The 13,487-nt window shown below is 41.8% G+C and overlaps 1 protein-coding gene across 5 annotated transcripts in view; it reads left to right on the top strand.

Moving 5' to 3' along the window:
• The first annotated feature begins 93 nt into the window (after positions 1–93).
• Positions 94–13,487, top strand: part of LOC106557354 (transmembrane protease serine 12-like) — a 43,287-nt gene continuing 29,893 nt past the window's right edge. For 2 of the 5 annotated variants that reach the window (XM_087710355.1, XM_087710354.1), the window contains exon 1: positions 9,889–12,263. In XM_087710355.1, coding sequence (XP_087566481.1) covers positions 11,941–12,263 — 323 coding nt within the window. In that variant the 5' untranslated portion in view covers positions 9,889–11,940. Of the gene's footprint in view, positions 228–8,334; positions 8,469–9,888; positions 12,264–13,487 lie in introns of those variants that run through there. The other 3 variants (XM_087710356.1, XM_087710358.1, XM_087710357.1) reach the window with 3 other exon arrangements.

Raw genomic sequence — 13,487 nt, forward strand, 5'->3', positions numbered from 1 at the left:
TTCCAAGAAGCTGTTGCGGGACGGCGCATGAACCACTTCCCTAGGCTGGTTCAACCGCCTCGCCGGCTCCTTCCAGCCTCCTCCGTTGCAGACGACAAGCGGGAAAAGAGGCCGCCATTTTCTCCCTTGAGAGACGATGATTAACCGAAATTCTCTACTCGTGGTCGTTTCCCTTTTTCCCCCGGCGCTATTCGGCGCGATCTCTTCCCTTGCGAGCGATGGAAACGGTGAGGCGACCTTCTCCCGTCTTCGGTTAGTGGGTTGGGCGGGCGCTTAGCCTAGGCAGGCTCAGCTCCTGGTACTTTAGGACGAGGCCAGCGAGCGAGCCTGGGTACGACGGCCGCAGGGAAGGGGTATAGGCGCCAAGCGCTGGCGGTCCGTTCCCGGCTCTTATTTTGCGGCATCTCTAACTCGGAAACCCAAATAGCCGGCTGGTTCGTTTGCTATACCGGTACGTTCAGGAAATATTTTGGAAACTGGCTGGCTTTCTTTTTTTTAACCTTAGTTTGGACCTTCATAGAATCAGAAAGCTGAAAGTAACCTCAGAGTCTTCTAGTTCAACCCCCAGCTGAAGGCAGAAGCCTTATCAGTCAAATGGTTGTCTGATCTGTTCTTGAAAATCTCCAGTGAAAAAGCATCCACAACTCCAGGAAGGAAGCTATTCCACTGATTAATCCCTTTCACTGTCAGAAAATTTCTTCTTATTTCTAGGTTGGATCTCTTTGGCAGGTTCCCCTCATTAATTCTTTTCCTGCCTCTGGAAGTACTGGAAGACAGCTAACATGAACCCCCCCCCCCTCAAAAAAAAATCCTTGGCTTCAGTAGGGTAGTTATGCCTGTCTTTGACTTACGACCATTGGTTTAGTGACCATTTGCAGTCCTGGAAAAAGAGTCTTATGACCATTTTTCATACTTAAGTCTGTTGCAACATCCCCATGATCACTTGATTAAATTTTGGGTGCTTGGCAACTGGCTTGTATTTATGCTGTTTGCAGTTTCCTGGGGTCATGCAATCACCTCTGACAAACAAAGTGAATTGGGAGGCCAGATTCATTTAACAACTGACAAGAAAGTTTGTAAAAGCCAAGCTCACGTAACAGCTATCTTGCTTAGCAATATTAGGACTCAGTTGTGGTCATAAGTCAAGGACTACATGTATATTAACATTAGCTTGAATGACAGACACAACCCACTTTGGAATGCTCTTTGATTCTATACATGCCTTACCTCACTTTTCAATTTTTATATTAACAGTCTAGGCAGGTTAGGATTTTTGTCCTAACTTGTATATGTTTACATTACACTAACACATTTTCCACTTTAATTATGATCACTGAAGGGATGGGAAATAACTTTGGAATTCTTAACCCAGATGGTGTAGTCAAGAAATTTGATAACGTTGCTTCTCATTCCTTTAGTTCTAAATTTCCAAATGTTTTTGAAAGATCAAGAAAACAAGTCCAGAGCAAATGGGAGAGATATCTAATATAGAATACTCTTAAGCCCTGTTCTAAGAAAATTAGACATTCATGTATTCACAATTGTTGCAAATTTAACAAAGAGAAGGAACTTAAAAGAACAGTTGGTTTTACAGAAATGTAAAAATGGTCATGCAGGGCAAAAATCAAAGCTATCCATATAGCTAGTTATATTATAACAGCATTATAAAGTATCACAAAAGAGTAGAAGCAATTATCTTTACTAGGCAAAATATTAGAAGAAAAGGGAGGGAGGGAGGATTAGGTCCAGCTGGCTCCACCCATATGACTTGGAGTAGATGAGGCAGCCTTTCCCTTCCCTTTAATTGCAAACTTGCAGGGAAACCCGTCCTCATAAAGGAAAATGAGAGTATTTCTGCAAGGGGGGAGGGAATCCATTTTCCTTTCAAATTTTGCTGCTTCCCATTTTCCGACACATCTCCAGGTGATTTTTCTTCTGACGGGACACCAAGTTGGCTCCATGTCCAAGGGTGACTTGTTCGGCACCCACCTGACCATGCCCATCCAGCCACACTCACCTGGCTGTTGTGAGTCATTCTATTCTGACTCTGTAAGGCAGGAGAGGTCTGCTTTTATTGGACAGCTTCTCTAGCCTGCTTCAGCTCTCCAAGTGGCTTATGTTGACAGTGGGTTTCTAATGTTTTCAAAGAATACTAAAGCCGCAATCAGAACTATAGGAAATTGATCCACGTAATGCATGTGTGTGCGGTGCGGTGTGTTTGTGATAAAGTGAGACAGGCTGCCCTGGAGTTGCTATATTCTGTACATGATTGTGTTAATTTTTGGAGTCCATCAGACAACTCATCTGTGGAAGGTGAAAGACAGTCAATATGGAGAAAAGTATGTATTCCTCAACCCATCACTTCTAGTATAGTATATCTAGTGTAATGTAAAGTACAAGACCAAGATAATCCATGGTCTCTAGATAGAGCTGAAGGTGATTTTTCACATCTTGAAGCTGACAATGATCACAGTGAGCCTAAGCGGGAAAAGTAATCCTCACCTTAGAACAGCTGAGGATAGAATAGTATTTGCTCGATTGTAGATTAACAACAAGATAAAGGCAATGCCATGAGAATGTGGCAGCAAAAGAGGACTCAGGAGCATATTTTCCTAAATGCAAATGAGGAAACTATATTATATTATTATTATTATGTACAAACCAGAGGTGGTATTCAGCCGGTTCTTTCCATTTTGGTCGAACCGGTATCGGCTTCGGGAGACTCCACCACCACCACCCGCCCCGATGTAATGCATGACCTTCTGCACGTGTGTGCTTTTTTTCTGAACTGGTAGGAAATGTAAGTGAATCTCACTGCTGGTACAAACCAATGTAAAACCAATGGCCTTGGCGTTCTATATAATGCAATTTCAAGTTTAAATTAAATCATAATAATTTCTGTTATCATTGAAAGCGAATGCAAAAATTACAAATAGATTGTTAGATGGTTCTGCTAAGGTGGAAGAATACCGACTGAAAGGTAAAAGGTCTGTCTATCATCGATCTATTTAATTTATATAGGTGGCTATCTCGCACACAAGGATTCCAGGCGTCATCGTAATATATATTGCTTACATGTGGAAGTTTATCTGGTTACCCTAAAAGTTGACTGTTGGCTTGCCTTTCTGTATTTGTAAATACGGTATGGATCAAATATTTAAAAGCAGGGTGGCTACAATGTATAACTTGATATCTTATCACATATGGCATAGATTTTGCCTGGATGGTTTACACTATGTCCAATGTTTTAGTTTGTGTTTACTAAAAAAAAATTATTAAAAAAAGAATATTTGAAAGCTACAATTGGTCCAGATTGCAGTGTCATGAACACTTTGGAAGGCACCTAGGGTGGCACATATAATAGCACTGTTATGTGAGCTGCAACGGCTGCCAATCTCCTTCTGGATGCCTTAAACCAACACCTTAAACCAAGGTGTTGGTTTAAAGCCATTTTTGTCATATGTTCAGGATATCTGCAAAATTATCTTTTCCCAATAGGATTAGCCCACCTACTCGTGCTGACAAAGGGGCCTACTGTGGATCCCATCAGCCAAGGAATTTTGGCTGGTACGATCCAGAAGAAGAGCTTTATTGCTACAGCCCCCATGTTTTGAGAAATCTTGTCACCAGAGATGAGATCTGCCTCCTCTCTTTTAATCATCAGGTAAGCCTTAAAACTTGGCAGTGCCAGTTGGTTTGGAGTACTGAAGGAGAAGTTCTTGGCTGGAGATGATTGATGTAGTCATAAGAGAAGGCACTACCACCTCTGTGCTCCAAACCCAGGGTTTTTAGTTTGCCTGAATTTTTTTGTCATTGTAATCTTTTTTTTACATTTATAATTGTTTTGATATTATGTATAGCATACATTTTATTGCACTGCAAGCTGTTTAGAATCACCTCGAAGTGCAAAATTGCAGGCAGATAAATAATACTGTATAAAGAAGCTTTATTTGGAACAGCTTACATTAGGGTGACCAGACGTCCCGCATCTGGCGGCACAGGCACGCCTTTTCATAATTTTTCCCGTGTCCTGAACCGTTCTAGAAAAAACCCGCTTTATTTTGGGGCTCGCTTGCTCCCCCGCCCATCAGCTGCCGCTAGCTCGCTCGTTAGCTAGCTCACTCATCTATTTCTAAAAATCTAAGCCAGCCCAGCCTGCCGCTCACTGATTGGTCTGGACTCCAGCCAATCAGTGAACTGGCTGGGATGGAAAACGCGGCGTGCTTAAAGTTTTCCATCCCAGCCAGCTCACTGATTGGCTGGAGTCCGCTAACACGCCGCATGAGTCGCAGGAGTCTCCATTTCATTTCGCCTTCGCGGCCGTTTGCTTTGTTTTGCTGCTTCACTGGTGAGTAAACCGGGAATTAGTAACCTGCGCGGGGTTAGTTGTGATGTTCCCGTGGGTCGTCCATGAGGCCAATGTTGAGAAAAGACAGGACACAAACTTTCTCGAGATAGAGCGACCCAGATGAGAGCCTGAGAGCCCCTTTTATTGGGATAGAACAAAGGCAGGAGGAGCAATAGCATGTGATTAAAAACAGCCTGTAAAAGTACAATTTCTAATCTACTGCTCAGGGAAGTTCTGTCTATATATGGTCATATCCTGGTCAGGATCCTGCTCAGGATGTTTTGTTATGGACTATCAGGATGTTATGTTCTGCACTATCAGGATATCAGGATGTTATGGAGTTCTAGGAGTTTGTTTTCTCCTGTGTGATTCAGCGTGGCTCTGCATGCCCCGTTATCCACTGGGCCATGGGTGACCGCTACGCCTACACAAGGAACTATATTACAACAGTTAGTGAAACAGCCGCCCCCTCCTCCCCTTCCCTTTGTGCAAGAAAGGCGCCCGCTCGCCAGCCCGCCCACCCTTGGGCTCCGTGAGCAGCACCTTCCCAGCACCGCCACGCTGGTTCCTTCGCGCCCCTCCCACCCCTCTGCCTCCTCAGACCTCCACGCAAGAGCAGCGGAGCGAACGAGCGGCCACGGCCGTCATTTTCTTTTCTTTTTTCACATAATATTTTTATTTCCATTTCATTCTATACAATCACATGTTTACTGTGCATAACCGGAGCATGTAACATTGAGTAATAAACATAGCCTTTACTTATATAGAAAATGCCCCCTACAATACAAACCCAATATACCACCTTGGCCCACCATACACCCTCTTTCAACCCCCTCCAACTTTCATTCTTCCTTCTTACATACCCCTCTACTACCTACTTCCCCTCCCCCTCTATCACTCCCTCTCTTCATCCATTCCCTCCCTTCCTTCTCCTCCTCCTCTCTCACCCTCTCCACCCTCCTTCTTCTTTCGCTCAACTCCTCCCTTCGGTTTACTTCTATTACCTTCCAATATATTCAGCTTGTTCTATTTTAACACTAACATTAAAAAGCCCCAGTATACAAGTGCAATCATGTACTTTAGAATTTAACACATATTATATTTTCCCCCCTCCCCCCTCCCCCTAAAACCCCAACTCCCTTCCCTCCCCCCGACTTCCCAGAGCCCATACACGGTATAACTTTTTAACAATCACAGTCTAAAATGTCTCTACATTGAGCTCAGCTTCTTACTGTTACCCAAATTTTAAACAATTTAAGTTATTACTGATGTTAAGCATAAGCTATCTGGAGTTTCTTAGTCCCATATTTACTTTGTGTATAATCAGTCCATTTTTTCCAGTCTCGTTTATATCTCTCGTTTGAATGTTCTTTGAGATATGCTGAATTTTTTGCCATTTCAGCTAGGTTTATAACTTTCAGAGTCCATTCTTGAATTGTAGGCAAGTCTTTCTTCTTCCAGTATTGCGCCACCAAGAGTCTTGCTGCCGTTATTAAGTACAGAACCAAATTAATCTCTGCTGCTGTAAAGTCAGTACATATACCTAGTAAAAACAGCTGAGGGGTGAATTTTATCCTTCTTTTGAAGATATTTTGCAAGATCCAACATATTTTTATCCAAAATGCCTTAACATTACCACATGTCCACCATATATGAAAATATGTAGCATCAAGAGAACCACATCTCCAGCATTTAGGCTGAACATTCGGATACATAGAGGCAAGCTTTTGGGGATCTAAATGCCATCTATAAAACATCTTGTAAAAATTTTCTCTCAGATTTTGTGCTTGTGTAAATTTTACATTTCTTATCCAAATTCTTTCCCATGTGTCCAGCATTATTGGTTCCTCAATATTCTGAGCCCATTTTATCATACAGTCTTTAATCAATTCCGTTTCTGAATCCATCTGTATTAATACATTATATATCCTCTTTATGTGCATTAAGCTTTGATCTCTTACTTGTTTAAACAAATTATCCTCAGCTTTTACAAAGCCAGTTTTTTTATCTATTTTCCACCTAGCCTGTAATTGGCCATACTGAAACCACGTTTGAACTACCTTCTCTTTTTTAACTACCTCTAAAGATTTAAATTGCAACACCCCTCTTTCAGTGATAAGGAGTTGTCTATATGTGGTTCTATCATGTTTTTGTTCTATATTCATATTTTCAATTGCGTGTCTAGGAATTGCCCACATGGGCAATTTGTCACTTAGTTTATGTTGATATTTTTTCCAGACCCGCAATAAAGCATTTCTTAAAATATGATTTTTAAAATTCTTATCCAGTTTTTTGTTAAATAACAAGTAAGCATGCCAACCATATACCAAATCATGTCCCTCAATATTCAATATTCTGTCATTGGTTACATGGATCCAATCACTAATTGCAGATAAGGCCACTGCATCATAATATAATTTTAAGTTAGGTAATTTCAATCCTCCTCTTTCACGTACATCTTGCATTATTTTCATCTTTACCCTCGGCTTCTTTCCTGCCCATACAAATTTGTTGATACCCTTCTGCCATTCTAAAAGATTCACATCTCTTTTAAGTATTGGTAACATTTGAAAAAGAAATAAAATTTTTGGTAAAATATTCATTTTCACTGCCGCTATCCTACCCAGCAAAGATAAATGCAGTTTCTCCCACCTTTTCATCTCCATCTGTATACTATGCCAAAGTGGTTCATAATTATGCTTATATAATTTCCCATTTGAAGTTAAAATATTAACTCCAAGATATTTAACTTTTTTAACTACCTCACATCCTAACATCGCTCTCAGTTCTTCCTTCTGTTTGGTATTCATATTTATAGCTAATATTTTGGTTTTTCCTAAATTAATTTTAAATCCAGAGACTTGACCATATTGATTAATCGTATTCATTAAGACCTTACTGGATTCCTGCGGTTGTTTCAAAATTATAACCAAGTCATCCGCAAAAGCGCGGACTATGTATTCTTGCTGTCTGATCTTGATCCCTTTTAGAGCATCCAAGCCCCGTATCTTATTCAACAATACTTCCAAAGTTATAATAAACAATAGTGGGGACAAAGGACAGCCCTGTCTTGTACCTTTTTCTATTTGAAAGGAATCTGTTAAACTTCCATTGACTATGATTTGGGCTTTTTGCTGCTGATATATTGCACCAATTGACCGTAAGAAGCCATCTCCTATCTGCATTTTTTGCAATATCTTCAACAAGAATTGCCAATTGACTCGATCAAAGGCTTTCTCAGCATCCAAAAATATGAATGTGGCAGGGATTTGATTGTTCTTTCCCAAGTATTCTAAAGCATTAATAATTAACCTAACATTGTTCTTCATCTGTCTGCCCTGTATAAAACCTGTTTGGTCGGTGTGTATCAGTTGTTGGATAACCACCATGAACCTATTTGCTAATATTTTAGTAAAAATTTTGTAATCCGTCGTTTTAAACGAGGCTCCGCTCGCTGCTCATCCCGCTCCGAGCCAGGAAAGGGGCACTTTGGCAGGGCATCCGCAGCGCCCCCAAGGACCGTCGCGCAACGGCGGCGGCGGTGACTGCTGCTGCTGCTGCTGAGGGCCTTTAGTAACCTGCACGGGGTTAGTGAAACAGTTGCCGCCGCCCTCCTCCCCTTCCCTGTGTGCGAGAAAGGCGCCTGCTTGCCAGCCCGCTCACCCTTGGGCTCCGGGGGCAGCACCTTCCCAGCGCTGCCGCTGCCGCGCTGCTTCCTTCGCTTCCTGCGGACTTTTCCCTGTGTCTCCCAGGTTGCGCCCGTCCTGTGTGCGAGAAACTCTGCAGGGCGCAAAGGAAGCAGCGCGGCAGCGGCGGAGCTGGGAAGGTGCTGCCCCCGGAGCCCAAGGGTGGGTGGGCGGACTGGCGAGTGGGCGCCTTTCCCTGTGTCTCCCAGGTTGCGCCCGTCCTGTGTGCGAGAAAGCCGTCCGGGGCAGCTTTCCCAGCCTCCTTTCTGTGCCCCCGCCCCGGTTCCACCTCCTCCGGCTGGTGGCCAACGGGAGGGAAAGGCGAGAGAAAGAGCAAAGGTGAGGATGGCGCTGCTCTTCTCCGCCCTCCGCATGGTGTTGGGCCTTTTTTTCGCCGTCAGCGGGGGATCGCCGGAGACGCCCACCGGCAGATGGTGAGCGGGGCACCTCCGAGGTGGGAGGGGAAACTAGTCCGGGCGCAGAAGTAGGGAAGGGAGGGAGGACAGCGCTAATGGATGCTCTTTCTCCGTCGCGATCTCCTCTTTTTATCTGTGACCACGAGCCGTTCCTATTGGCCGTTTCCTTTGTGACGTCTGTATCAGGCGCCGGGCTTAGTTTCCATATCTTAAGAGAGACCGGAGATCGCGGGGTTTCTTGTATGCATGCTGCAAGGAGAGGCAGAAGCCAAGAAGAGCCGGGCCTGCCTTCTCGCTACCCCCACTCTGCCCCGGTCACCGGGGATGGGGACAGCTCTCCGCTAGACTCGCTGCCAATCTGGATGGGGAAAGGGGAAAGCTGTTCCCACCAGCCGAAGTCAGAACCATGCTGTGACCAAAGTTTGGAGAAAAATGGTTTTGTGTGTGTGTGTGTGTGTGTGTGTTTGATTGAGCGAGGGATCCGGTAAGGGAACTGTGCCTATTTAGAAAAGGTAAATTATTGCAAACATGATCAGTCGAAGATAAGTATGGGGATAGGTTGGGTGGTAGAGAGAAAGTGATAAAAGAGTGGGAGAGAGGAAGAAGAAAGAGGGGAGACAGAAAGAGACAGAGAAAAAGAGAGAAAGTGACAGAAGAGTGGGAAAGAAGGAGAGAGAAAGAAAGAAAAAGAGAAAGGGGGTAAGAGAGAGAGAGAAAGAGACAAAGAGAGAGAAGGGAGAAGGAGAGAGAAAGTGATAGAAGAATGGAAAAAGAGGAGAAAGAGAAGAGAGACAAAGAGAAAGAGGGTGAGAGAGAGAAAGAGACAAAGAGGAGAGAAGGGAGAAGGAGAGAGAAAGTGACAGAAGAATGGAAAAGAAGGAGAGAGAAAGAAGAGAGACAAAAAGAAACAAAGAGAAGAGATAAGGGAGAAAGAAAGAATAAGTGAAGGAAGAATGGAAAAGAAGGAGAAAGAGAAGAGAGACAAAGAGAAAGAGGATGAGAGAGACAGAGAGAGAAGAGAGGAAGAGGAAAGAGTAGGAGAGAACATCTCATTTCAACCGAGGGGCAAATATTCTCTTTGATTGGTAATTTTATTTGCCCATTTACTATCCAATACTCTCATTTCTCCTTAAGTTCATGAAGAATTCCCTTCTTTTTATTGAATTTATCACAATACCTTGAGAACAACTTTTTCAGCATAGCTTTACAGCTATTTAAAATATATAGTAATTTAGGTCAGGTTTTCAGAACATTAGTCTATTTATAAGTCAATGGTTGCGACCATTTTTCACACTTAGCGACCGTTGCAGCATCCTCATGGTCACTGATCACAATTTTGTTTGGCAACAGATTCGTATTTATGCTGGTTTCAGTGTCCTGGGGTGACCTTTTGACAAAATATAAAATTTTTAATCAAGCCCCCCTCCCTCCCCCCCCCCCCCCCCCCGTCAATGGTGTCCCTCATTACCAATCTGAAAATCTGGTCACCTTAGCTTACATCCTATGATGAAACCTGACACTGGTTGGGGGATTAGTTTTCCAAGGGGCCACATGCAAAATTGGGACTGTTGTGGAGGGCTGCCATTGCTGAAGCCCGTACATTGGGCCAGACAGGAACAGCCAAAGGGCCAGATGTTGCCCATGGGCTATAACGGGCATGATATAGCCTGCAGGTCATAGAATGCTGAAGTCTGTTTCAACACTATCAAACATAAACATCTACCTATCCCAAATCCAAATCTGGGATATGCCAAATCCTGTCTGAACATTTGGCTGACCATGCAAAGAACCATAATATATTGAGAAGAAACAGCAAATGCTACTTCTGCAAAGAAGCAAAGAAACAGTGGACTAATTGGTTAGCTGTTACAAGAAGATCACACTGATAAACTACAAATAACGACATGACAAAGTAGCAAGAACACTGCATTGGAAGATTTGCAAGAAATACCATTTGCCTGCAAGCAAGAATTGGCAGGACCATAAAATAGAGAAAGTAATAGAAAATGAAGAAGCTAAAGTGCTCTGAAACTTTAGAATTCAAACAGACAGGCACCTGCTATGTAGCACACCAGACTTAACAATTATTGATAAGAAACAAAAATCTAGATAGCAGATGTGGCTAAACCTGGTGGCAGCAGAATAGAAGAGAAAGAACTGGAGAAGGTAACAAGATACAAAGACCCACAAATAAAAATAGAATGACTGGTAAAAGAAAGCAAAGGTAGTACCAATAGTAATAGATGCTTTGGGTATAATCCCAAAACAACTGAAGCACTACTTGAACACCAACAGCATTGACAAAATCATCAGTCGATTGCAAAAGCAGCTTTATTCAGAACAACTTAGTTCCTGTGACAATATCTTTAACACCATCAAGCATAAATATCTATACCAGGTCTCTGGGAAGGACTCGGTGGATAAAAATGCAAAATTCAGTCTGAACATCTGGTTGAGTGTGCAATGAATAATAAGAAAAGTCTGGGCCTAAATATATGTGTGTGTGTGTGTGTGTATGCATATATACATACACACACACACAACTGTACAAAGTTATGTCACTGAAAAATGAGATGTCTTTGAAGTTGCAGCTGTCACACCATCTTCACAGTCATGTGATCACAATATGGGTGCTTGGCTACTGGCTCATGTTTATAGTGGTCAGAGTGTCCCACAATCACATCATCACCAAAAACAAGCTTCTGGTCATCAATGGGAAAGTGGGCTGGAAGTTGCAAGTTACGGTCACGTTAGTCAGAATAGAATAGAGGTGGAAGGGACCGTGGAGATCTTCTAGTCTTCTAGACCAATCCCTTGCACCATTTCAGGCAAGTGGCTGTCCGGTCTCTTCTTAAAAATCCCAGTGATGAAACACAACTTCTGAAAGCAAGCTGTTCCACTGGTTAATTGCTCTCACTGTTAGGAATACTGCTATCATGTCACCCCTAGTTCTTTTTTTCTTTACGCAAGCCAACTGTTCTTCATCTGTTCTCATATTTAATGACGTGCAGTGGTTCTCTTAAACAGAAATTAATCCAAAGACCCAGATGTGTGTTCGTTCTGATACAGAAGTACCAAAGTTTCTCTTTCAGTAGTTTCAGAGCACCCAGAGGTTTCTTTGCTGCTTGTGATTCTCCATGAAAGCATTAGCAATACGTTGTCCTGCTATACAAACTAAGTAATTTTTCTGCAGTATAAATGAATTAATGAGGCCTTTTTCATTAATTTCTGTGAACAGCTTTTATTTTATCCTGAAAACTATTTTAGAAAAATGAAAATGAAGAGAATATATGCCTTAAATGTTTCCCACTGAGTTGTTTTCAGATCCACTTCTCTCCTCTCAAGGTAAGTAAATGGAAATAAAATAAAGGAGGAAAAGAAATTGTTTTTCATCATTGAAATAGAGCAAGTATTTATATACAATGATGTTAAGAAATAGTTTAAAATATTCATTGAAATTGACTTCTTGATTCTTTTTGACTATGTATGTATGTATGTAGGTGTGTGTACTGTCTGGATTTATGAGAAAAAATGCCAACTGAAGAGTGTGGCTATTCAGAGAAACCTAAAGTTTGCATTTATAAAGTCAAATCTAACAATTGTGATTTCATTTCTAGAGTGTGGAATAAGGCCTGCTATAAGCACATTCGGGAGTCGGATTGTAGGTGGACATGAATCTGAGGAGGGGGCATGGCCATGGATAGTTAGCCTTCAAGTATATATCCATGGTGGAGGATTTATCCATTTATGTGGTGGAACTTTAGTTAATAACCGCTCAGTATTGACAGCTGCACACTGCTGTATAAAAAAACCGTACGTATTACCTATCCCTATATTTTTATAGATTTTAGTGTAAGAAAAATACATGGATAAAAATAGGTGCCAAATTTAGAAATTTATATTTTAAAATATCTATTTTGAATCATCTTCACATAAACTGTTTTCCAGATTGAGAGAAGTATCTGGAATCTTCACCTGAGTTCTCAGATTAGAAATTAACTTTAGGAACAGGAAGAGTAACAAAAAGCCATTCAATATCAATATCTGCAATTGTATATTATCACCATAAACTCCAAAGTAAAAAATCAAATCAGATCTCACTAAGAGTGGCAACAACTTTTTTTTTAAGAACATAACCTCATGATGTTGCTTTCCTTTCACTTAACCCTCTGCAGGAGCATCTTACATTAGCTATTTTGGTTTAAAAATAGTATTTTCCCTCTTCTTGGAACATAAATCTTGCTCTACAATATAGGATGCCTCTTCAACAATGCCAATAGTGATGGTCAGGGCAATGCTAAACTCCTACTGGCCACTGATTAATCTGGATGCAACCCATTCCCTTTGCCGAGTATGATTTTTCAGAGGCGTTCTTCTTTTAGGAATAAGAGAGTCTGGTTCATTAAAGCTGAACTCTCCCCTTAAAGCAAAGAACAACATTTCCTGATTTTTCTTGCTACCCTTGCTAGATCCAGGTTGCTGGGGCTTACAAGGATCCCAAGAAAAATGGGGGTGAAAGACCCTTTCTCCAATTAAACCTCCAATCTCAGAGTGGCAAGGATGACTCTTGGTAACAGCACTTAACAACTTGCCTAAAAAAACAGTTTCCACTTCATTATCTGATACCTTCCAAGCTATGTGAAACATATCATGTTGTGGAGAAGAGGCTGATTCCACTTTAACATATGCCCCCCTGTCTGTCACATGGTTTGGTAGGAAAAAAAATGGGAAGAACTATTTTATATAGATGTAGTTTTTAGGGTGATCACAGAATAGTTGGATAGTTTCCAGTAAAGCAGGAAAGCCTCTCACTTTACTAGAAAGTATTCACTGTCCTGTGATCAAGTTGCAGTATCTGACCCATGAGAAGGGAATGCTCTTCTGAATTGTTCTACCCTGTGGATCAGATACAGGTAGTCCTGGAGGTATGACAGGAAAATTAATTGTCCAAAGTTACAACAGATATCCCAAATATGTAAATATGACCCCATTTCAAATTTATAACAGTTACAGTACCTCTGTAGTCATTTGTCCTTA

The sequence above is a fragment of the Thamnophis sirtalis genome, unplaced genomic scaffold (genome assembly GCF_051295495.1).
Source record: "Thamnophis sirtalis isolate CommonGarterSnake01/CBP01778 unplaced genomic scaffold, rThaSir2_p1.2 scaffold_3, whole genome shotgun sequence".
NCBI classification, from domain to species: domain Eukaryota; kingdom Metazoa; phylum Chordata; class Lepidosauria; order Squamata; family Natricidae; genus Thamnophis; species Thamnophis sirtalis.